This window comes from Lissotriton vulgaris, chromosome 8 (genome assembly GCF_964263255.1).
Source record: "Lissotriton vulgaris chromosome 8, aLisVul1.2, whole genome shotgun sequence".
Lineage (NCBI taxonomy): Eukaryota > Metazoa > Chordata > Amphibia > Caudata > Salamandridae > Lissotriton > Lissotriton vulgaris.
Genome location: NC_141696.1, coordinates 712,617,896 through 712,644,900, shown reverse-complemented (window position 1 = coordinate 712,644,900; position 27,005 = coordinate 712,617,896). Strand labels below are relative to the sequence as shown.

At 41.9% G+C, this 27,005-nt stretch overlaps 1 protein-coding gene across 1 annotated transcript in view; it reads left to right on the top strand.

Annotated features, from left to right (window-relative positions):
* Positions 1-27,005, top strand: part of LOC147697913 (F-box only protein 36-like) — a 260,391-nt gene that overhangs the window by 76,742 nt on the left and 156,644 nt on the right. Inside the window, exon 2 of the mRNA XM_086933368.1 lies at positions 6,093-6,201. Within this exon, the coding sequence (XP_086789494.1) occupies positions 6,093-6,201 (109 nt within the window). The remainder of the gene's footprint in view (positions 1-6,092; positions 6,202-27,005) is intronic.

The window sequence follows — 27,005 nt, the reverse complement described above, 5'->3', positions numbered from 1 at the left end:
ATATAACACCATCCTCCTGAAAGATGCACAGAATGCTCAGTCACACTCATTAACAAGTCCTGCAAAACTAGAGGATGACAGAGATCCTGTAGAAAGTCAATGGGAGAAGATCAAAGAAACAGTGACATCAACCTGCAAGGAGGTACTGGGCTCCAGGAAACACCAGAATAAAGAATGGATCGCCACTGATTAGGCAAAATTCATGAGAGAAAGGAAAAGAACGCTGCAGTTAACACCAGCCAAAAAACAGCAGAAAAAAGTGAAAGCTCAACGCAATACATCAAATCCAACAAGGAAGGAAAGAGAAGCTTAAGAGCACACAAGCAAAGATTCATCGATGGTCTTGCCAAAGAAGCCCAGGCAGTAGCAAGCCATGGAAACTTGAAAGAACTCTACAACATAACAAGGAGACTCTCTGGCAAATACAGCAAGCCAGAAAGACCTAATTAACTCAAAGCTAGGAATACAGTCGTGGGTAATGACAGTCAAAAACGAAGATAAGTGGAGCACTTTGAAGAACTGCTGAACCGGCCTGTGCTGTAGTCTCCACCAGATATACAGCCAGCCGACAAGTACTTGCCAATCGACTGCAGCAGACCAACCAATGAATAAACACAGCAAGCCATCAAACATCTGAGAAATGGCAAGGAAGCAGGCCTCAACAACATTCCTGCTAAAGCACTGAAGGCAGACTTTGAAACATTAGTTGATGTGTTTTGAAGGATCTGTGAAGAGTGAAATGTGTCATCAGACTGGAAGATGAGATATCTCATCAAAATCCCAGAGGAAAGGTGACCTGAGTAACTGTGTAAACTACAGAGATATAACGATTCTATCAAACCGGGGCAAAGTGTTCAACATAGTCATCCTAAACAGAATAAAGGAATACCTTGACGCTCAGTTGCAAGATCAGCAAGATGTCTTGGGAAAAGATACATCCTGTTCAGACCAGATTGCAACACTGCACATCATCATTAAGCAGTTGATGGAATGGAACTCCCCCTTCTATGCCAACTTAATCGACTATGAGAAGAAATTTGACAGTGTGGACAGTGAGACCCTTTGGAAACTCATCCACCATTATAGTGTGCCATATAAACTCTTAAGAATCATCAGGAATCCTTATGAGGGAATGACCTGCAAGATATTCCATGCAGGACAACTCACCCAAGCCTTCATAGTTAGGACTGGAGTCTGCCATGGTTGTTAGCTCTTGCCATTTCTCTTCCTTCTGGCCATATACTGGATCATGAACATATCTACAGCAAGGAGAAGAAATTTGATCCAATGGCCACCTCGGACGCAGCTCGAGGACCTGGACCTAGTCCTACTCTCCCATACTCATCTATAATTGCAAGGAAAGACTGAAAAGGTGGCAGCCACATTAGCACAATGTGGCCCTAACATTCACAGGGGAAAAGCCATGATCCTGAAGGCTAACACGACCAGCACAACTGCAGTCACACTTGCATTTGATGCACAGGAAGAGGTTGAGGCCTTCACCTGCCTGGGCAGTGTAATAATCAAGCAGGGAGGCACAGATGCCGAAGTCAAAGCAAGAATTGGCACCACAAGGGTTGCCTTCAGTCAGATAAAGAATATCTGGAGCTCCAAGGACTGAACACCACAAGCCAAGATCAGGCGTTTTAACAGCAATTTAAAATTTGTCCTTCTGTATTTTTTTTAAAAACATATTTTATTGATTTTCTCTTTAACACAACTTCTTCTACCATTGATGTACATTGTTTGGATCACCATTATTATGCTATGTAGTGATTCTCAAAATAAAATAAACAATTGTACTATTGTCTATGGATTATCCTTGGTACTATTTAACAATTTTCACATATATACTTCCATGTGCTTGTAGTGTGCATCAAGATTCCGTTTCAGCCATGTACCTAACTTAGTATAGGTGCTGTAACAAGTTACATCGTTTCTTATGTCCCTCCCAACTTAACCTAATCTAACTGTGTTTCCCACCCCTCCCTCCCCATAGACTCAGTTCTACATGTATATATTCATGTTGACAGTCAGCATAACGATATTTAACAGTTATAATTTGTGGCTTAAATCTAGCAAATGGTACCCATTATATAAATAGCACTGCAAACTCGTTATTTTGGCATTGCCCACTCCCCGCCAACATCCTAAACAATCTAACATTGCCCCCTCTACAGTGACTGTACCTCTGTGGCTTTAAATTCCTCCAGCATCATATTCCATTCTAAGGAGATAGGCTTTTTCGGCAGCCCCCTGTGGTCTTCCCTCTGTAATTCTGCACTTTCTGCTTTACCCCATCTGACCACTTCATTGTACCAGTCTAGCACTGACAGTGCTTTTAGCGCTTTCCACCTCATTGTTATTGTGCGTTTGGCGAGAATCAATGCCAAAATAGCAAATCTATGTGTGGGGTTCCCTTGTTTGGTTCTAGCTGTTATTCCTAATATGTAGTACTCAAACGACTGTCCTCCCCTCCCTGGGGCAACCTAATTTAATATGTTGTGCACTGTTCCCCAGTAATTTGTCAGCAGTGGACATGTCCAAAGCATGAATGTCTGACATAATATCGACAGACAGAATATCGACATGCAAAAATATCGGAGCAAAAATATCGACAGCAAAAATATCGGAATCCTATCTTCATTAATGTAAGTACAAAAATATCGAAAAAATAATATCGAAGTACAAAAATATCGGAATCAAAAATATCGTTTTTTTAAATGTATTAATAATAATGTAAAAATTATATTTAAATACATATAATTTTACAAGTATTAAATAAAAATATTAAAACAAAATTAAAACTAATACATATACATTTAAAATAAATGAACACTGAAAATATTAAAGTAATTTTAATTTTTTTCATCTAATTTATTTGATGTAATGTAATATTTTTTGTTTTTACCCTGTACACCTGTACCCCAAAAACCCAAAACTGACCCTGAACCCTAAAAATATCCCTGTACCCCAAAAACCCCAAACTGACCCTAAACCCTAAAAATACCCCTTTACCCAAAAACTGAAAACTGACCCTAAACCCTAAAAATACCCCTTTACCCAAAAACTGAAAACTGACCCTGAACCCTAAAAATACCCCTTTACCCAAAAACTGAAAACTGACCCTAAACCCAAAAAATACCCCTTTACCCAAAAACTGAAAACTGACCCTGAGCCCTAAAAATACCCCTTTACCCAAAAACTGAAAACTGACCCTAAACCCTAAAAATACCCCTTTACCCAAAAACTGAAAACTGACCCTGAACCCTAAAAATACCCCTTTACCCATGAACTGAAAACTGACCCTGAACCCTAAAAATACCCCTTTACCCAAAAACTGAAAACTGACCCTGAACCCTAAAAATACCCCTTTACCCATGAACTGAAAACTGACCCTGAACCTTAAAAATACCCCTGTACCCATGAACTGAAAACTGACCCTGAACCCTAAAAATACCCCTGTACCCAAAATTAATTAATATTATTTAATTACCAATTAATTATTAATTAACAATAACAATAAAGTAAATATATTAGCACATTTGCTGTAATTAATTTAATGTAATAATTAATATTATTTTGCCCAATTAATTAATTAAGAATAACAATAAATTAAATATAAAAGCATTACTATAATTAATGTAATAAAATTATTAATAATAATTAATTACCAACTAATTAATAATTATAAATATGCAAAAAATTATAATAATTAATTAACTAATTAATAGAAATTAATTACCAATTAATTATTAATTAAAATATGTACAAACATATATCAATTAATTAATTATTATTAAATTACTTCCCACCCTATTCCCCTATAAACCCATAACCCGCTACAGAACATATTTATCAATTAATCAATTAATTATAAATAATTAAAAATTAATTCTCAATTAATTAATTAATAATTTCTACTAATTAATAATTAATTTAACATAATTAAATTACTTCCCACCCTATTCCCCTATAAACCCACAACCCGCTACAGTAGTAAAAGACAATATTTAATTAAATTACATTAAAAATAAATAATAAAACATAATAAATACAATATAATATACACTAAATTTATTTAAAAATTGATATTAGTAACATCAAAGTTATTAATTTCGATATTGTTAACATCGATATTTACAACTTCGATATTACTGATATCATACCAATATCGATATTTAGACTGTCGATATTACTTACCTTCGATATTTTTGTATATCGATATTTAAACTTCGATATTTTGGTATATCGATATTTAAAACTCGATATTTTGTCTGTGTACCCCAAAGCATATGTAATAAGTTTGCATTGGCGTTTTTACATCGGGGGCATTCGGCCGCTATATCTGGAAACATCGAACTTAATCTGTGGGGGGTCAAGTAAGCATGATGTGCAAACATAAGATGAATGAACTTAAACTTTGGAATTCGTGACACCTTTCTTGGGTATTCTAGTAATAATTCACAGCCTATGTCTGTGTTCCATTTATCCCGGAGAGGCTGTAGTGATACTGCAGCACATGTTCAAATCCCACGATATAGCCATTTAGTCAAATGACTGCCATTACCCATCAAATATTGCATGTGTACTAATTCATGTATCGGGGGTTCCACCCCTCCAGGTGCCCATGTGTTCCTATTATATCATATCTTGTTATATGCGCATGAAGAAAAAATAATGTATTCGTTACTCCCTGTTCCCTCACGAATGTGTCATGATTCATCAATGTCTGGTCTGTGAATAACATTCCCACCGTATCTACACCTGCTTCTACCCAGATGGATATATGCTGAAGTGTGACTGTCCCGAACAGCAAAGGGAGTCACAGAAATGGAATATTAGGTGCGAAAGGGGTCAGCTTTTTAGTATAGCTCAGCGCCTTTTTCTGGTACAACAATGCGACTTTTAACAGTGGGGGTGCATTTAGTGGGGGTCTTATTTTTGGTAATAGAAGCATGTGAAGAATCCCCCTATCCCATTCCCTCCGAGTCATGGTAATCTCCTGCAGGTTGCGGCCCACAATCATGTACGTCAGCCATTACAATTGACATGCATAACAGTAAGCTTTGAAGTCTGGGACACCCATTCTCCCATGTTTTGCATCTAATTACAGTTTTGACAATCCTATCCACCGGCGTCCCGCTCCCCATAGTAATTCCACCAGCAAAGTGTCCAGGGTTTTAAAAACATGTACAGGGATCAAGAGTTGGCACATTTGTGAAGTAATAAAGCAATCTAGGGAGCATTACCGTTTTGGCAATAGCTACCCTGCTCGCCACAGACAGTGGCAAAATTGGCCTTTCTGTATGTAGCAGAAGCTTGGCTGACAACAGTGACCACCACCAACAAAGTCCAGACCTTCATCAATGCTTGCCTGAGGAAAATACTCCAAATCCACTGCCAAGCAACAGCGACCTATGGCAGCAGCCGTTCCAACTTTCTGTTCATAAAGAAATCATGAAAAGACGCAGGGGCTGGATAGGTCACACCCCCTGCAAGTCCGCTTCAAACAACCCCAAGTAAGCCCTAACCTGGAACCCTCAAGAGAAAAGGAAAAGAAAGCCAAGAAACACCTGGTGCCAAGGCCTCGAGGCAGACTGCAAGAAGATGGGTTGGCTGGAAAATTCTGGTTGGTGGCCTATATTCTGGTTGGTGGCAGGGTAGTAGGCATACGTAAGTAAGTACACCACCCTCTTTCTCAGTGACAGAAATCACCCTGAAATCATGCGTAGGATTTTCAGGCACTGTCTAGAAATGGTTTGCATCGTACTTCACCAACAGTCGGAGGAGTTTTTGGCAGTGACAATGACGGTCTTCTTCCGGAGTATACAAATCACCATTACATTATACAGAGGTTATACAGAGGTGTCAATAGCTCTTTAGGTAGGACTCTGCAGCTTAGGCTGAAGTAAAGGTCTACTGCTTGACCAGAAGTAACTGAATGTTGGGCTAATATAACTCCATTTACTTGCATGCCTTTCTTTACAGAACTGTATCTTGACAAGTTTACTTTTGGTGTAGATACATCTTTTCTATATACAAATCATTTGATTCCAAGATAAATGTATTCCTTTATTTTTTTGGCTTAGGTAATCTTGAGGTCTTGGAGGATTTCTGTTAGGGCTGAGCACAGACTGGCACTACCTGGAGAAGTGAAAAAATCTCACAGTGATTTTTTGTTGGAAGACATTTTACACAGCAAGTATTAAGCCATCATTAAAAGTGGCAACTATTATGCTATGTAGTGCTATTCTGTTATGGTATATCATGTTAATAATTTTTTGTTAAGCTTTGTTGTTACATGACATTAATGTTGTTCAGCATTTGTCAAGCACAACATTTGGCACTGAAGTAGCATTTGATCGACACATATAATGTACTAAGAGGATGCATTGTATGGTTAAAACATCTATGAATTTTAAACTTCTCTGAACCAGAGGTGCTCTTTAGTTGCTTAGGTTCTGATAAGTATGTTATTGTAAACCACTTTGGTCTTAGCCCACTGTATGCATCATCATCAAGGTTGCAATTTTGACATACCTATCTTTAACTTCACTTCAACCTCTAGTTGTTTTCAGTTAAATTCTTTAAATAAAAATATATTTAACCAACTCACCTGCTGCAGCCATACGCAGCGGGCGTTGGTCACAGTCCTGACCCAAACCCCATCAGCGGTGCACAGCTGGGGGCAGGGCCAGGCCTCTACTCAGGCACAGAGTCCAACCCCACTGCTAGTGGCCAACATCTTGCTGCTCACGACCTACAACTGTGCACAGCTGGGGTTGAAACATCTGGCCACGCATTTCGCATAACCTCCAGCTGACAGCCAACCTCCTGCTGTGTGCTGCCTATGGTCTTGTGCAGTGGGGGTTGGCAGCAGGATCTGGTCCCCATCTAAGCCCTGCGCCTAATCCTCCACAGAAGTCCACTTTCCCTTCTGGACCCCAAACCCACTTTTACTTCATTCATTTATTTCAATTTTAAGTACAGCGGTACTTCAGGGATACCGGTGATCAAGAGTAACCCCATTAGCGGGCAAGCTTCCCCAAGCTACAGGAGGAGAGTGGCACCTCATGGGAAGTCTGCAATGGGTCCCAGGGTAGTGCAGCCCTGAAACCATTTTGTACTTTCTTTCCGCGCCTGGGAAGAGAAGTACCTCTGCCCCCATTGCCCCTCAGAAGTGAATGGGTGATAGGGTATCACTACCAACTGACGAGCCCCAGAGTCCTGTAATGGCCACCACAACATTTTCTTTCTACTTTCGGTTGGCCAGTCAGATAAAGCGATACTGCAAGACCAGTATAGGTCCTAAAAGCGCCAAAGTGAGAACAAGCTCCATCAGTCAATCAGAGGGCCAACAGAAATCAGGCTAGCTAATATTAAATTACAAATACAAAACTACCTCATGCAGGCTCCAATACAAGAATACAGTGCATCAATGATGAACCAACAAACATTATATCAAGATCAGAACACATTGAACCTACAGCAAAAAATGTACACCTTGTTCACACATGTGCATCACCAGGCATTTGACCTTTACTTCACCCTCTTTACTTAGTCCAACAATTATTTTCCTGCAGTTAATTTGAAAGCATCCTTACTTTGACTCTGTTTACTGAGTTACATAATAGTTGCACACAGATCATCAGCAAAACTGCTTCTAAACGATGTACAATATATTATTTGCGTTACAAATTGTCAGCCAATATTTTGCAATAATGTACTTTTGATTAATTTCGGGCTAGAGTTAGTATGAATGTAATCAATTGAAAGAAATTAATTGAAATTACGGTTTGAGATAGGGTTAGTGTTAGAATAGCGTTACTTTTGGTTATGGTTATTATTAATATAATTGAATAGAATGAACTACAAAATAAATCTGTTTAGTAAAATACCATGCTAGGGCTAGCATTGGGGTTAGAATAAAGTTTGCATATCATTCAGTTTATCTTGGCTTAATGATTTAAGTTGAGGTAATTATATGGTTGGCATTACCATTAAGATGACAGTCTTTCAATTTAAGCAATGGATTAAAATTGCATTAGAAATAGAGTATATACTAATTTACTTCAATAAAGAAACATTTAAATTAAATTACTGTGGTGCAAGAGTGGAGTGGGGTTAGTGCAAGAATAAGGTAACCTGTTTATTAAAATAATAAAAAATTAGTATTAATGAAAGGTCATGTACGTAGTTTAGATTAATTACCATAACAACCCAAATCAAGCATTGATGAAGCCAAAAGGCTGTTAGCCAATGCCAGACACACTGGCTTTGCAAATGTTTGTTTCTACTTGCTTACGCAGTTACTTACCTAATCCTTGTACTCCCATGAAACTCCCCTAGGCAATCATCCTCGCATTGTATTGTCTTTTGCAAACCAGTTTGCCCCTTTTTTGTTTTCTTTTCTTCCAGTTTGTTCTAATTGTTTGAAACAGGTTGTAATGGGAACTAATGGAGCCAAAATGTTTGCTGGATGCCTCAAAGGGGTGTTTTTAGTGGTTTTTACTGTTGAGGTGTTAAATTAATATAACATTAGGAAGAACTATTTCAGTTATGTGAAACTCAAAAAATTCATTAAGGGAAGTCTATCGTTTTGCCGAGCATTAGATTGTTACATTTAAGCATTTACTTCTAATTTAAAAACAAAAATGCTCCTTCAACATTACTCGTTTGATAGAAATATAATTTCACGCTCTTGGATGTGTTGCAGAAGAAAAGACTTACATGTGGGGTAAAACTGCAACTGGTAGAATAAAACCAGTGCAACTGGTAGTATAAAATAAAGCAAACAAATTCTGTTTTGTAGATTTCAGAGGCAGTTAAAAATAAATCTTTGGTCTTTATCGCGAGTTCGGTATCCACAGCTTTGGTAGTGTATATGTGGTTACTGCTTTATTTTATTTTCATGCTCCTGTTATAACGAGGACACTTTTTGGGAAATGTAATTTTGCCTCACGGATGTAGTGTAGGTACCACTCAAATCAAAAATAGTACAATTCTCTAAGAACACCACAATACAACACCAAGGCAGGAGCAAATAAAGTTATCAAAAGTGCACTCCAAATCACTGAAAGTTGTGACCCATGTTTCCCCATCTTACTGTATCTCTCTCTGCAGTCTCACACCCCTTTGATCTTTAGGGGCATATTTACAAGCCCCTATTGCCACCACAATGTCACTTTCAGTGACGTTGTGATGGCGATAGGGGCCTTGCCTTATTTACAAGGCAGCGTTAATACACTTAACATGGCTTAACGCTGCCTTGTAAATAATGCACCCTTTCATGGTGTATTTAGCGTGAAAGGGGAGGGCAATGGGTGTTATGGTGGGTGTTCCCTATTTACAAGTGCAGTGTAAATAGGAGGCAGCGCCAACATTAAGACCAGGGAAAACCTGGACTTAAACAGGCGAAATAAGGAGAAATGCTTAATTTCGGCTTTTTTTTGCTGTTTTCATGTGTTCTGTCTTGTACAGCACACATAGAAACAGCAATATTTTTCTATGATTGTTTATGTGCAGGAGGATCACCCTTCCTGCACAAAAACAATCATTTAAAAATATGCAGTTTTGCAACTTCTATGTGTGATGCATTAAGCACACATCTGCTGTAAATATGCCCTTTAGTTCCTACTCTACACCCGCTCCTCAAGAATGGGCTTTGATGGCATTGTCCTTCAGTGCTTAATACCCTACCTTTCAGTTATTCCAGCATCCCCATTTCTGAGGCCTGAAGTGTCCCTCAGGGATTCATCCTGTCCCTCATAATGTTGTACCTTGATCCCCTGCATATCCTCATTGATAGCAAGAAGACCACTCTCCATCAGTATAAAGGTGACATGCAACTTTACCTAAAATTCACATCAGGCAATGTGAGATTTGTGAACTGATGGAAAACAAAAAACACATTGAAAGAACCTGAATCATGAAAAACAAATGTTTGAAGAAAAGTCAATAAACTTAAATTTAAAAGAAGCATTTTGATGAAAAGATCATTTTAAAAAAATTCACAGAAATCGAAAATCACATTAAAAATTGGAACTAGAATAAGTAAACAACATTATTTTATTGGACTTAGAAATTAGTAAGTACATTAAATCTGCAATTGAGCATATGTTAACAACATGAAGCAGTAGTTAACCCCATATTAAATCCCAGAATCTTAGTTAAGGATAAAGTAATACAGTTTTAACATTTCAAAATATCTGTATACTGAAATTGAATGGTTCCTCAATAATGCAGTAATGCTTTCTAATCTCTCTCTCTCTCTCTCTCTCTATATATATATATATATATATATATATATATATATATATATATATATATATATATATATATATATATATATATATATATATAGGCGTCAGGTTTCAATTTTAGAAAGGTGCTTTAATGAAATCACAGCACATCGTATTGTTCAGGCTAGTGCCTGCCATGATGTGTTTTGACCGTTAGGAACACAGTCTTGATCACATCACACGCTGCCAAAATGCCATCATTTAAATAGTACAACCAAAAAAACAACCAAAGTGCAACACAACTAATAATGCTTGTGGACATAGTAGACATACTATGGGGCACACATGCAAACATGACTGAATAAATCACAATTGCGGTAGTTGAAAAACAACAAGATAATAAAGTCCTAAAAAACTAAAACATGATGACTGTTGACCAGAGAACAAACTAATAGAGAAATACCAACATGAATACGCACATAGATGGACAAATGTCAAAGTTCGGTGCTGGTTTTATAAAGTGCAAGTGGTAGCTTCTCAGAGTGCAAGTGCAGAGAGAATTACTTAAAATGTGGTATAATAATCCAAATAAATAAGATGAACACGCTGTTATATAATTCATAAGAAATTCTGATACAAATGTACTACCATAAATGAGCCCAAAGGACATTGTTATAAAAAAGATATAAGCAGCAACGGAAGACTCTTTTCTTCTGATAGTCAATGAGCCTAAACATAAAGTGCTAGTAAAAGAACCATAAAGTGCAAAAAGTTAAAGTGCTAAGTGGTTACTTAAATGGAGAAAAACATCATAACATGAAGCTGCCCAGAGCGTATATACAAATCCTAACATGAAATCATGAATAGCAAACCAATTCATTAGAGCAGGGCCGAAATGCCTGATAATCGATGTAAATATCTATTCCAAAATGCATGTTATAAACCAACACAACAGGGAGAGAATGATAAAAGAAATATAGAGCCATGAGACACCTAGATAGCAACAATCATAGTATAAAAACAGTTGATAAAATTGGTCTTTATAAGAAATAGTGCAAATCCTCACTTGGCTTGAGTCCGTTTGGCATTTTGGTATTGAGTGCTAAGATAAAATGGGACTCTAGTTGCCTGAGGCATTTTTCGCTGTTGCCTCCCCAACGTGTTATAGGGAACCCTGCAATAACAAAATATTTAAGTTCATTCAAATTGTTATTGTGGACTAACTTAAAATGGTGGGCCACAGGATAGTTGTGGTCTGAGTTCACAACTGTCCTTAAGTGTTGTAAAATACTATTAAAACTTGAAGCTTAGTGCTGCCTACATATTTTAGACCACATGAACATTCTAAAATATACACTGCAAATTCAGTTAAACACGTGTAATGTCCCTTTATTTTAATGGGTCTAGAATTAAATGCAGTTGTGTATTCGGAGGTGGTAACACCGAATTTGCAAGCACAACAGGAATAGCACTTGAAGAATACTGTTTTGTTGGATAGCCAAGTTTGTTTGGGGGTGAACCCAGGACTGGTTTTAATTAGTGAGTCTCTCATGGATGTGGCATGCCAGAAAGTGATAGAAGGTTGTTTGGGGAGGATTTGGCCTAAGGTAATGTCAGTCAAGACTGTTGGCCAATGAGAATTGACAATGCTCCGTATTCGTCTTTCCTGCCTACTGAAAGTGGTAATGAGTCTAATTTCTAGAGTGTTATCAGAAAGGGAAACAGTACTAAGTGTGACATTGGGGCCTTTTATCGTGGTATTGTTAGATGACAAATAATGCTATCTAGTGTGAGAATTGGCTCTAGACAAGGCATTAGTACCATTAGAGTGATTATACCCTCTGGCAATGAAGCAATTGACTGCTTCAGATTGGCACAGCTCGAAATAAAAATCAGAGCTACAAATGCGCTGAATTCTCAAGAATTCCCCATGGGGAATTCTACGTATTAGGTGCTGGGATGTGCACTACTTGCGTGTAATATTGAATTACCAGCTGTTATTTTACGGTGGAGTTTTGTGTGGATGTCGCCTTTGTCGATATAAATAAGCACATCCTGAAACTCAACACACTGATTACTGATGGAAGCTTTAAAATTCAACGTTAAGTTGTTAACATTAATAGATGCTACAAACTGTTCTGCCTCTTCTCTAGTGCCTTTCCATATTGTGAACACATCATCGATGAAACGCCACCAATGCACAACATGTGCATCCCAAGTCGACTTACGTTGGGCTCTGAGGATATGCGCCTCCCACCAGCCAACGTGGAGACACGCATAAATGGGGGAAAAGCATACCCCCATAGCCTCGCCCCTCAGTTGGTGATACAATTTCCTGTTAAACAAAAAAAATTGTTGTTCAGACAGAGTTCAGTCATAGACACAAGCATGCGGTTATGTTCGCACAAATGAATTAATCTTTGATCAAGAAAAAATTGAACAGCTGTGATCCCAAGGAAGAAATATCCATCACTAGAAAAAGATAATCTTCTTTCTGTTTTACTACTTTCAACTGTCTGATGAAGTCACTAGTATCTTTGATGAAAGACGGAAGACTGAAGACAAACTCCTGTAAGAAATAGTCTACATATTTAGACATTGATTCCAGCAAACTCTTTCTAGCAGATATGATGGGCCTCCCAGGGTTAGGAGTGATCCCTTTGTGGACTTTTCGGAGGAAGTATAAAACTGGAGTAATCAGATAATCATTTCTGAGAAAGTTTGCCTCATTTTTCGTAAGGAGTCCGGATCGCTTCCAATGGTTCAGTTGTTCGAACACATTTTCTTTCACCTTGCGTAGATCATGTGCAGATACTTTCTGGTAGCATAGGTTATCTCCCAAATGTCTATTCATCTCTTCCAAATATTGTTGATTTGGCCAAAGAATAATATTGCCACCCTTATCTGCCTTATTGCTGATGATTTTGTGATTATCACCAAGTTTTTTCTTAAGGTTTAGGTATTGATGATGTAAGTACTTTTTTCGTTGTGTTTTGTAATTCATAGTGATATTATGTTTTTTAAGGTCTTCAATTACAGTGTCACTGAAAACATCAATGGCATCTTTGGGCATGATAGGAACACATTTGGAAGGAGGACGAAAAGGTCTACTGGCTGGTTTATTGATGATAATACCAGCTCCAATGAGATCTACTTGTGTAGAGTCAGTTAGATCCTCATCTTTGGCCAAAGAGTGTAAAATCCTTACTGTGATAACATCCATAGCAAGCAAATTCGAAGCAACCATGCCAGGGATAGAATCGGATACCGTGCTTGATGTGGAATCTTTCAATTGCTGACATTTCATCAATTTTAACTTACGTGTACATTTGAAAATGTCCACACGTAACTGGTTGTAACTGAAATTACTTTCAGGGCAATCGGTGAGACCCAAAGAAAGGAATTGCGATTCAGCAGCTGTTAGTATAGTATCCGTAAGATTGATGGCAGTATTGTCCATATCACCATCTACAGCTTCCATTTTTTGGCTCGAGTTCCTCTGTTTGAGTTGTTGTTTCCTCCTCTGCCTCCTGCGTTGATTCCTTCTTCGCCTGTTCTCAATTGGGGATTCCGAGGACCTGGGGTTTTGCATCAGTCCTGGCGCAAAAAATTCAACTCTTCTGCCAATGTTAGGCTAGTGGTCCATGTAGCCTGCATACCGGAGGAGGAAGCAAAACTATCTTCAGAGTCACTGTTGCTAGTAAGAGAACTCACAACAGAGTCAAGATTGACCGCTGAATTGACTGCCTGTGATATCGCTTGCAAAGATACTACTTTATTTGCTAGTGATTGTCTCTTGGCGGTGTCAAATTTTTTCACAAAAGTGAAGACGCGACCGGTCTCATAATCATTCTTATCTCTGGCGAACTTGAACTTCTTTATGGCTTTGATGACCTCTTCATGCTTTTTGATTATTGCATCAATTTTGATTGGCCCTTTAGACACTGCGTCTTTATGTTCAAGTCCTAACCCATCAAGGAGACCAATAGTTTTGTCAATTTCTTTTAGGATCAATTCACGGTCTATCTAAGCATATTTAATAAGTATAACACCCATATTTATAGAGGTTAACAGATTATTCTCAGCCCAGTCTTTCAGCATTGCAGGGTGCAGAGTTTCAAATGTAGGAGCAATCAGTACTCTTAATCCTCTCGGCACTCTATTAGCCTCTTTGTATTTCTCTAATGATTTTTATTCCCACCATTTAGTGAGCTCGGTCTTAAATAATTTCTCAAGAGTTTTTAGAAGACTCTCTACATCATTAATGATTGCAGGGTTAGTTTGCCCCATCTGGTCATTTGTAATCTGAGGAAGATTTAAAAATAAAGCTTAAGCTGCGGCTTCACCTTTCGCAGTGCGTCGTTGGAAGGCATGATGACAAATGCCTGAATATTGCACTCTATGCACTGGCGTTATAGGTAAAAAAAAACAAAGAAACCACAATGGATAATCTCTCAACTTGCTGAGGGATAAATGCCAAATGTCAGAGAAAAGCTTGCCAAACAAGGAGACCTCCGGTTCCCTTAAGTCCTTCGACCGCTTGGGTCCTGCGGTTACTCGTTGGAAATGGCTCACACTGACTCGGTAATCTGACAACAGCGAGAGGCAGACTGCAACTGTACTCCTTCCGGGTCAGTAAAGGTGCAAAAAGCAAAATTGCCTTCACATCAATCCTCCACCATTAGAGAGAGGGTCCACAATCCGAAGACAGTCAAATCCAGATGAATTTTTAAGAAAAAACGATCATAGCCAACCATGAATATGGTGGGGCAAACAAGGTACAGGCCACCAAGACGTTGCCTTTCAATTTCAGAAAAGTGCTTTAATAAAATCACGGCAATCGTTTATATATATATATATATAATTTTCTTTTAACTATTTAATTGACTTTTGCACATAGTTCATGGAGTTATGGCCACAGTATAATGCATATGTATACATAGCATCAAAATACATGTTGTACAAGCTGTAGCAAGGAAAGAATTTGGTCATCCAATAGTAAACATAGTCATATATGCTAAATGATAACTGCTTCGTGAGGGGTGGGGGAGGGGGAAGAGGAAGGTCGTCACAAGAGTGAGAATGTTAGTGCATAGGCCAGTATTGTGATTGAGGGTCTTTCTGGGGTTGTCTGGGGGTGTGGGAGGAAGGGGGTTCAAGGGGCAGGGCCATAGTGTGTTGGGTGTCATTGTACATGTTTTGCCTGGGTCACCATTGATCAAGGAGGAAGATCATCATTGCTGATCAACAATTTATGTGCATCTAATAAATTGTCCCAGAAGTGGGCTACTTGGACTACTTGGATCTGCCTAAGTCCGCACTGTACCTCCTGTTTTAAGGCAGTGCTTTTTGCTAGAGCCCAGTGTTAGGGATTAGCGTGCTATATCATTAGTAAGGGGGGGTTTGACGATTTACAGCGAAAGGTGATCTTTTGAAGTGAGTACAGCAAGGCAAGGTCCAAGATGCCGGTAGTATGTTTGGTCAATGCTGAACTGGAATAGCCCACCCCCCTACGAAAGACCACCCATGGGGAGTGTTCAAGCGGCCTGTCAGTCAGTCATGTAAGTGTGGAGAGAACCTTTTCCAAAAGGAATTTAATTGTGTTCAGCTCCAAAGCTTGTGTGTCAGGTGTGCTGGTGTAAGATAGCATCGGGGGCAGTTCAGGGAGGTTTTGGGGAATATAGGCTGCAGCTTCTTTGGTGTGAGATATGCTCTATAGAATGTACATGTCTGATTGAACCTAAAGCTTACATTGCGTAGAATTTTGGATGGGTATTGCAGGACCACCTGCCATTACTTATCATTCAGTGCTATATTTACATCTTCTTCCCAGTTGCTCTGGGGGGTCTGCGGGGATGCTCCAGAGTGGGCTGGGGGGCCTTTGAGCAGCGATGTCACTGGTCATCTCCCGTTGCCAATAGTGTGGAGATTCTGCAGGGCGTATGTAGAAGTTTCTGGGTAAGGGTTTTGCCATGCCTGTAGCATCGCTATGAGAACCCTAACATAGGGTCATAAATGATCTCATAGAACATGGCATGAGTGATGTAATATGGGAGGTCATAAGTAGTGCATTACGGGGACACAAGTTAAAGTTACCTCTGCTAACTGGTGAATTTTTGTGGGTATTTTTAGTTCAAAATGTTAATATTGGCCATTACAAACTCACCTAATGAAGGTGTTACTTTAACCTTTGATGATTTCAGTGAATTTCTAAGGTTTAAAAAAAATTAAAAACATATATTTTGATCACACCTAAGTTTAACGTTACTTTAACTTTTGGCTTTTTCAGTGAATTTTTAGATTTTTTTTAACATAAAGTAATACTTTATTACCATGCCTACAGCCGACCCCCTCCTGTGTACAGCCAAAGTTGTCCACAAGGCCTTATGATTTCTAAAGGAGAGAGGTGACATTGGCCCCCCTCCCTGAGCCTAATTAAGGCCATTAGGACCTGGGGACCCAGAGTGGCATGGTATGCAAAATAACAATGGATTGGGATGCAGCCCGAGTAATTACCAGTGGCGGAGATTAATTCAAGCATTCCATTCAACACTTTTTTGGTATACTTCAGGTTGTCACCCTAGGTGGGACAAGTATGTCTAGACATGGGTCCCATGCACACAGTGTTACTGGAATCAAGCTGTACCTGGCTGATGAGCCCATAAATAGGGCGAATCATGTCCTGGGTTGCTTGTGTTCCTGTTCAGAGAGGACCTGGTTTGGCAGTTCGGGCTGGACTGTTCATACTGGAAAAGGGTCACGACTGATTTGCATATTGCTGGGTCCAAACTGAGTTGGCATGGGCTAGAAATAATGATGGATTGAGATGTGGCCCTGAGTAATTATCACTGGCTGAAATTAATTTAAGCATTACATCCATCACTTTTTTGTATACTTCTGGTGCCCACCTAGGGCACCCACCATACTCTTGTTGGGGGCCCTAGAGGGAGCACTAAGGCCCCGCATCCCCAGCCACCTCCCTGCATGCAGTGGGAGCCTGCATTGCTCCCACATAGGGGGAATAGGCTATTAATGCCCCTCCCTCTGCCAGGAACACTATTTTGATCTGTTTCACTGGCTGCTTCAGTGCAGGCAGGGAAAGAGATCAAAAGTCCGCTCCCAGCAGGCAGGAAGATTTTAAAAGCTCCCGCCCACTAGGAGAGGACTTGATGTTGGCTCCCACCAAGCGAGAGCAAACACAGGCTTAACTGCCTGAACAGGTGAAGGCAGTGAAATTGCTATGTCCCAGGGGTGGCTCCAATGTGCCCTCTAATTATTTTCCTCTGTGTGTGGCAGAGTAAGGTCTATGTGCGTTGCAGCCAATTCTATGTGCACCAAGAACCTGACTGCGCGTGTAGACCAGGGCTTTGAGTGGGCTGAAAAAATCGGGGATCTTTCAAAGGGGTGTAACCGATGCAATTAAGGGTGTGGCTTAAAAGCAATTAAGCTAAAAATGGGCATCGCATAGTGTGCCACCCAACTGATATTTTGCTGCTTCTGTCATTGCATCCAGATATATAATACAAGTAACATTACACCTACAAGAAGCCAAGACTATTGGCTTTGTCAATAGTTGTTTTTTTGCATAAAGTTGTATATAATATTGAAAATGCTTCCACTCTTGTGGTTGAGGTTGTGGCTTAATGCTGTCGATTTAGGAGATGGGTTTTGAGTCTCGGGTCAGCTCAACATCCTGTGATTCTGGGCAAATCAATTAATCTCCCCATGCATACTAAGAAAAATATAATAATAAATCATGTAAAGCGCTCCAATACTTTTGGGTTGATTTCGCACTATATAAAAACTTGCTGAATTTCTTTTCTAAATGCGGGATAGAAACCATAACAGATGGAGAAAGAATGAGGAAAATAGAGTGGAAGCAAAAGGGAGGGCAGAAAGGAAGAATGAAATATAGGAAATATGAAAAGAAGGAAGAAACCTGGATGGAAGGGTGAAAGGATGGGTGATAAAAGGTGGGTGAAATAATGGATGAATGGATAGATGGATGGGTGGGTGGATGGATGGGTGAATGTATAGATGGATGATGGAATGGTAAAGGAAGGATGGATGGATTAGATGAAAAGGCAAACGGATGTGAGCATGAATAGACAGGTGAAATGGACGCTGGATAAAAGGCTTAAAGGGTGGAGAGATTAATAGATAGAAGGAGGGATTAAAGGACCTCTTCTAGGGAGGACAGGCCTTACTAGCTTCACTCTCCTGATAGCATTTGAGGTACCAATCAAATTGGGGGGGAATATTTTAGTTTGCTTTTTGGCTACGCCTGTGTCCACAATACGCCTTCGACAACAGCTTAAGGCTGCCTATAGGTGAGACCTGGAAAGGCCTGGCTAGGGAAAGATTTAAAGTTATTGGCCCCTAAGCCCAGGGGCATGAGGGGCCCACAGTCATCTCTCTTTTTTTACTAGCAGATGACGGTTCCGGGAGTTCTCTTACCTCCTTGCAGAAGGGTGCCCGTGGGGCTCTTGCTTTACTACTGTAAACTGTCATTTCAAGCAATCCTTTGTGGTGCTGATTTCATCAAAATGTATTTTTTATTGCAACCACGACATGGCAGTACCTATGAATAAAATCAGCTGTGAACAATTAAATCCTGAGAGCCAAGCGCCTAGTTTATCTGGTATAAATCCACTAGAAAGCAACTAGAGGGAAATTTCACAAAATGTTAGGGTAGTTTGTAAGCAAGTCAGTGGGTGTGGAACAACTGTAGCGCTACAAGGTGGGGCACTAGCCGCTAGACTGCCCCGGCAAACAATGATGTACTTGTTTAATATTTGTACAAAGGGAGTTGAACTGAAAGGGCTGCTATGTGAAGCTTCCTAACAACATAAAAATTAGGAATCGCAGCTGTGGCCATCCGTACAGGTAAGCTTGGAGGGAGCCTATTAAGATTACACCTCCCAACTGCAAGCATGCACTTTAAGGACGGTTGGGCTTCTTTTGCACTTAAGCCAGATGAATGTTAACGCCTTAACCGAAGAGGTTTTTCCGCCGCGGTGCAGGCATTCTATTGAGTGGGCGGGGTCCGTCGGCCCCGCGAGGTAGTGCTCCCGACGGCCGTTGGCCGACGGGAGCACGGAAGGGGTTAATGTTTACACAAAGGAAGCTGCCGAAAATGACTGCAAGTGAGGCTCCTTAATAACATAAAAAATGAAAAAGGGCAGCTGAGGCTATCCATGTTGGAAAACTTGGAGCGGCTTAAGATCACACCATTGAACCAAAAATGCACTTAATGGACGGTTTGAGTAATTTTTTTGCACATATGTTAGATTGACTTGAAGTGGCTTAATAGAACTGTACTTCTGAACTGAAAATATGTACTTTACGGATGGTTTGCTACTTTTGCATGTGTGCCAGGGGGTCATATATTGTAATGTAAATAATCATGGCAGGCACTTGGGTTTGGAATCTTGCATTTTTTTTAGTGTTTTGCTATTTTGCATATAAGACATCTCCGCCTATAAAAATGCCCATTCGTTGGACCCTTTCTACTGTGGAAATGGTTTTAGACTAACAGACTTTTATAATGTGGTTTTAAAGTTGCACAGGTTTTAATTAACCATGCTAATAAACTTGAAGCTTGAAAAGAAAAAGAAAAAAGAATGGCTTATAGCTATCTTTTGCCTTGTTTTTGCTGCATGTCTTCTCAATAGAGAGAGGCTCATAGCAGCCAAGGTTTCAGATTGCTAAGTGTGGCATTTTCAGAATTTGAATGTAATTATGAGTGACATTCAATGATTATGAGTGACACTTTCTTGCGAACAAAAATCAAACAGAGACAAGGGAAATATATACATTTCAGAAATGACACCCATTTGAATAACAAGAAACTCTAACATTATCTCAAAACTGCTGCAAAGTTCCAGAAAGGGAAGGGCAGTCCTCCTCTCCCCAAAAGCTGCCAAAAGCAATACCACATCCTTCTGTGGCTTTCTCCCATGCACACACTCCTTCAAAACCCCAACTCTCCTCCTACAAAACAGTCTCATACACTAGCATAATCTCCTCTCATCCTACACTTTACACCTGCTCGCACTACATTAGCGCAGATAATTGACATCGCTCTCTCAGTGTAAAATTGCCATTCATTCAATAATACTAAACCTTGCCAGAGTATTCATTAAATACAAACGTTTTCCTGTTGACTATTGCTGTAACTGGGCACCTGCACTACTTGGATTTAAAAGGAAGAGCATCTGCACTTCTCAGCAATGCTGTAATATGTAATAGGAGAACAGCAGCACTTTGGAGGAGGAAATAGGTATTGTGGAAAATAATTAGCAGCAGTTTTTGTATGTTTTCATTTAAAGTACTGCCTTCAGCATTTCATAGGTATATGTCACTCCTCCAACTGCAGACATCACTCTATGAGCCCTGATCGAGAGCCCCTTCTGGACAGCCACTAACCAACTTTCTCTTCTACGGGGTTCTGCTAAATAGCCAATCACCCGAACTGGTGTTGCTCTGATAACAGCAGTCGCTGGGCCTCTCTTGGCTTTAAGGGCTCGGTGCTGCGCTAAAGAGTTGACCGTCTGCAGAATCCTCATTCGCAGCTGCCAGTTCAGATCATTGAGAAGTCACAGGCTCTGGTTTGCTGTGCCTTTTCAAGATAGCACAGCACAGCTTTCGCCTGGACAGACACATTTAATGTACCCAGAATATTCCCGGAACACACATTGAGCCAGGGCCAAAGAAGAATACCCAGACCACGGGAATCTCTGCCTGGGGTCCAGGGCTTGGGAGGCAGTGTGAGGCAGTGTGAGCGCGATCTCCTCCACAGCAGAGCAGCACGGAGAGGGCCCAGAATTATGTTAAAATTCAAGTCAGTGCTTTAATAAACAAATCAAGAGTCAGCTGAATGGAGCCTACCTAGCCCTGCCTCTACAGCACCACCCTGAGCCTGGAGACCAGAGAGCAGAGTTACAGGCTCAGTGTCAGACTGTAATGTTATAAAACTATTAATACCTCATTGAGACATGCAGCAGTCTCCGTGATGACACTTTCAGTCGTAATGCAACCTCACCTTTTCGACGAGGTCCGGTCACAGGGCAGTGGCATGATGAGGCACTGTGACCAATTGGGCAAAGGCAATACATGGGTCTGCGGTCCGCTCGCGCGCTGGTTGCCTGCAAAAGTTTCAAGCAGTCTCAGCAGCAGCAATACTTGTACAAATCATTACACACTCTTGTAACTGAAGTCACATCTGGGAATGCTGCATGGAAAAGAATATGTTGTATATTGTAGACAGAGCAAGTTGGCCTAGCCCCCTAGTCTACCGCAGCAGCATGAATGCGCATACTACCAGCTTTCGCTCAGTCTGTTGCTGCTAATTAATAGTAGCATTTCGAGAGAGTCAGTTAAAATGATTAGACGGCTCTGTCAGCCAGGCACTTACTTATATTTGCGGGCCGCCTCCAGTGATTCCTAGCTGCAAGGACTCATCCCGCAGTGGCAAACCACGCTGCCCAAGTCAGGCTGTGGGCTGATTGTGGGCATTTGTGAAAGTATTCCTGTTAATCACAGCACCCTTTATGCACTGCAATTAACAGGAATACTTTCACAAATGCCCACAATCAGCCCGCAGCCTCTCTCTCTAGTGAGAGAAGACATGCATCAAGTCCAAAAGCATGACGTGTGCTTTACACGTCGTACTTTCGTATTTGCCTCATTTTTAATGGATTCCGGCTGGGGCTGATTGTGCGCCTTTGTGAAATGATTCCTGTTAATTGCAGTGCCAGACGGTGCTGCAATTAACATAAATATTTTTACAACAGCCCACAATCAGCACCCTGCTGCGCTGTATTTAGAAAAGAAATGAAGCAAGTCCGAAAGCACGACGTGTAAAGCACACGTCGTGCTTTTGGACTTGATGCATGTCTTTTCTCACTAGAGAGAGAGGCTGCGGACTGATTGTAGGCATTTGTGAAAGTATTCCTGTTAATTGCAGTGCATAACAGGCGTTGTGATTAACAGGAATACTTTCACAAAGGCCTCAGGCAACCGGGAAATTGCTGTTTTTCGCCGCTCGCGTTTTAAAAGCGGGTGGTGGCGCGTACATGTGTGCGCTTCACACGGGACACTGCGTGCTCGGTACCTTAAAGGTGCCCGGGCGCGCGGGCGCGCAGGCGCGCAGCTTACTGGGAACACTGGTGGGCTCCCTGGGATATAGCTGCTGAGCTAGCTCCAAGGACCGTTTGAGGCTCGTGTAAGGGAGCGGCGAAACCTCCCTTCCCTGTATGAGAAGAGGGGGTAGGCTCCCAGGGACATAAACACAGAAAATGATGCCCAACCGGCATTTAAAAAAAAAAATCTCTAGGAGTCAATCAGAGCGAGATGGTCCAAGGAAGATACAGCTCTCTGGGCCAAGCAGAATGGTACTCCTGTGAGAGCCTCTCGAGACTCTTGCAACCCCAGCCCTCCCAGTATTCTTTATTTTTTAACCTTTAACTTCACAGAACATTTTTGTATAATTTCATTCAGCAGTTTTTGCTATAGCATTGTCTGAATAGTGACTATAGTCTATAGAAAAAGCATGAGAAATTTTTATTTCGGGACCCCCCTTTTTTCTCAGCCCCCGCATGATGGACCAACCTGAATCTTTCCAAGCACAAACTACTTAAAAATTAGCCTCTTTTCAAAAGTTTTGTGGAGATACGTCAAACAGTGCCAAGGATATTAGCAACACAAAAAATGCTTTTCATATATATATATATATATATATATATATATATATATTTTTTTTTTTTTTGAACAAAGGGGGCGGCACAACTGGATACTTTATGAAGCTTTATTCACACACAAACACTCCACCACTGTGTGTGAATAAAGCTTCATAAAGTATCCAGTTGTGCCGCCCCCTTTGTTCAAAAATTAATTTTGGGGCTTTGATCCAGCTCTCGGGTTGAGCACACACTGTTGAGCGCTCTCAGGCCTGGAAAGGATCGTTTTGGATTCATATATATATATATATATATATATATATATATATATATATTATACACACAAAGAGTTTTGCCCTTTTGAATGAAAACCGCTCAGCCGGAGTTTTCAAATAAGCGCTTTAATGGAGAAAAGAGCTGCAGTTGACAGGTCAGGGCAGGGTCCTCTCTCTTGCTCGTGCCCTACGCGTTTCGTGCTACTTGAGCACTTGATCACGGGCTGTTCTTATAGGCATTCCCGAAGTCAAATGGCTGGCACCTGTGTTTCTTTGCATCTGCCTCACAGGGCGTGGCAGTCCGCACTGCCTCTTGGTATTGGTAGTGCTCAGCAGTCTTTCTCCAGTGAGTGACTCCAGGGGTGCCCAATTAAAGGAAAAATAAAACTCCCCAGTGGGTTGAAAACACAGTCCTGCACCCAGAACGGCATTGTGATGCTTTTCTCCACGCATGCTCCAGCTCTGTAACTGCTGTCGTAGTCAGCGCCAGCAACAGATCCGCTGACGCGGCGGGGTTCCATTCGCGACCGGACAGGCCGCCTTAGTATTATACACACAAAGAGTTTTGCCCTTTTGAATGAAAACCGCTCAGCCGGAGTTTTCAAATAAGCGCTTTAATGGAGAAAAGAGCTGCAGTTGACAGGTCAGGGCAGGGTCCTCTCTCTTGCTCGTGCCCTACGCGTTTCGTGCTACTTGAGCACTTGATCACGGGCTGTTCTTATAGGCATTCCCGAAGTCAAATGGCTGGCACCTGTGTTTCTTTGCCCCGCCTCACAGGGCGTGGCAGTCCGCACTGCCTCTTGGTATTGGTAGTGCTCAGCAGTCTTTCTCCAGTGAGTGACTCCAGGGGTGCCCAATTAAAGGAAAAATAAAACTCCCCAGTGGGTTGAAAACACAGTCCTGCACCCAGAACGGCATTGTGATGCTTTTCTCCACGCATGCTCCAGCTCTGTAACTGCTGTCGTAGTCAGCGCCAGCAACAGATCCGCTGACGCGGCGGGGTTCCATTCGCGACCGGACAGGCCGCCTTAGTATTATACACACAAAGAGTTTTGCCCTTTTGAATGAAAACCGCTCAGCCGGAGTTTTCAAATAAGCGCTTTAATGGAGAAAAGAGCTGCAGTTGACAGGTCAGGGCAGGGTCCTCTCTCTTGCTCGTGCCCTACGCGTTTCGTGCTACTTGAGCACTTGATCACGGGCTGTTCTTATAGGCATTCCCGAAGTCAAATGGCTGGCACCTGTGTTTCTTTGCATCCGCCTCACAGGGCGTGGCAGTCCGCACTGCCTCTTGGTATTGGTAGTGCTCAGCAGTCTTTCTCCAGTGAGTGACTCCAGGGGTGCCCAATTAAAGGAAAAATAAAACTCCCCAGTGGGTTGAAAACACAGTCCTGCACCCAGAACGGCATTGTGATGCTTTTCTCCACGCATGCTCCAGCTCTGTAACTGCTGTCGTAGTCAGCGCCAGCAACAGATCCGTTGACGCTGCGGGGTTCCATTCGCGACCGGACAGGCCGCCTTAGTATTATACACACAAAGAGTTTTGCCCTTTTGAATGAAAACCGCTCAGTCGGAGTTTTCAAATAAGCGCTTTAATGGAGAAAAGAGCTGCAGTTGACAGGTCAGGGCAGGGTCCTCTCTCTTGCTCGTGCCCTACGCGTTTCGTGCTACTTGAGCACTTGATCACGGGCTGTTCTTATAGGCATTCCCGAAGTCAAATGGCTGGCACCTGTGTTTCTTTGCATCCGCCTCACAGGGCGTGGCAGTCCGCACTGCCTCTTGGTATTGGTAGTGCTCAGCAGTCTTTCTCCAGTGAGTGACTCCAGGGGTGCCCAATTAAAGGAAAAATAAAACTCCCCAGTGGGTTGAAAACACAGTCCTGCACCCAGAACGGCATTGTGATGCTTTTCTCCACGCATGCTCCAGCTCTGTAACTGCTGTCGTAGTCAGCGCCAGCAACAGATCCGCTGACGCGGCGGGGTTCCATTCGCGACCGGACAGGCCGCCTTAGTATTATACACACAAAGAGTTTTGCCCTTTTGAATGAAAACCGCTCAGCCGGAGTTTTCAAATAAGCGCTTTAATGGAGAAAAGAGCTGCAGTTGACAGGTCAGGGCAGGGTCCTCTCTCTTGCTCGTGCCCTACGCGTTTCGTGCTACTTGAGCACTTGATCACGGGCTGTTCTTATAGGCATTCCCGAAGTCAAATGGCTGGCACCTGTGTTTCTTTGCATCCGCCTCACAGGGCGTGGCAGTCCGCACTGCCTCTTGGTATTGGTAGTGCTCAGCAGTCTTTCTCCAGTGAGTGACTCCAGGGGTGCCCAATTAAAGGAAAAATAAAACTCCCCAGTGGGTTGAAAACACAGTCCTGCACCCAGAACGGCATTGTGATGCTTTTCTCCACGCATGCTCCAGCTCTGTAACTGCTGTCGTAGTCAGCGCCAGCAACAGATCCGCTGACGCGGCGGGGTTCCATTCGCGACCGGACAGGCCGCCTTAGTATTATACACACAAAGAGTTTTGCCCTTTTGAATGAAAACCGCTCAGCCGGAGTTTTCAAATAAGCGCTTTAATGGAGAAAAGAGCTGCAGTTGACAGGTCAGGGCAGGGTCCTCTCTCTTGCTCGTGCCCTACGCGTTTCGTGCTACTTGAGCACTTGATCACGGGCTGTTCTTATAGGCATTCCCGAAGTCAAATGGCTGGCACCTGTGTTTCTTTGCATCCGCCTCACAGGGCGTGGCAGTCCGCACTGCCTCTTGGTATTGGTAGTGCTCAGCAGTCTTTCTCCAGTGAGTGACTCCAGGGGTGCCCAATTAAAGGAAAAATAAAACTCCCCAGTGGGTTGAAAACACAGTCCTGCACCCAGAACGGCATTGTGATGCTTTTCTCCACGCATGCTCCAGCTCTGTAACTGCTGTCGTAGTCAGCGCCAGCAACAGATCCGTTGACGCTGCGGGGTTCCATTCGCGACCGGACAGGCCGCCTTAGTATTATACACACAAAGAGTTTTGCCCTTTTGAATGAAAACCGCTCAGTCGGAGTTTTCAAATAAGCGCTTTAATGGAGAAAAGAGCTGCAGTTGACAGGTCAGGGCAGGGTCCTCTCTCTTGCTCGTGCCCTACGCGTTTCGTGCTACTTGAGCACTTGATCACGGGCTGTTCTTATAGGCATTCCCGAAGTCAAATGGCTGGCACCTGTGTTTCTTTGCATCCGCCTCACAGGGCGTGGCAGTCCGCACTGCCTCTTGGTATTGGTAGTGCTCAGCAGTCTTTCTCCAGTGAGTGACTCCAGGGGTGCCTAATTAAAGGAAAAATAAAACTCCCCAGTGGGTTGAAAACACAGTCCTGCACCCAGAACGGCATTGTGATGCTTTTCTCCACGCATGCTCCAGCTCTGTAACTGCTGTCGTAGTCAGCGCCAGCAACAGATCCGCTGACGCGGCGGGGTTCCATTCGCGACCGGACAGGCCGCCTTAGTATTATACACACAAAGAGTTTTGCCCTTTTGAATGAAAACCGCTCAGCCGGAGATTTCAAATAAGCGCTTTAATGGAGAAAAGAGCTGCAGTTGACAGGTCAGGGCAGGGTCCTCTCTCTTGCTCGTGCCCTACGCGTTTCGTGCTACTTGAGCACTTGATCACGGGCTGTTCTTATAGGCATTCCCGAAGTCAAATGGCTGGCACCTGTGTTTCTTTGCATCCGCCTCACAGGGCGTGGCAGTCCGCACTGCCTCTTGGTATTGGTAGTGCTCAGCAGTCTTTCTCCAGTGAGTGACTCCAGGGGTGCCCAATTAAAGGAAAAATAAAACTCC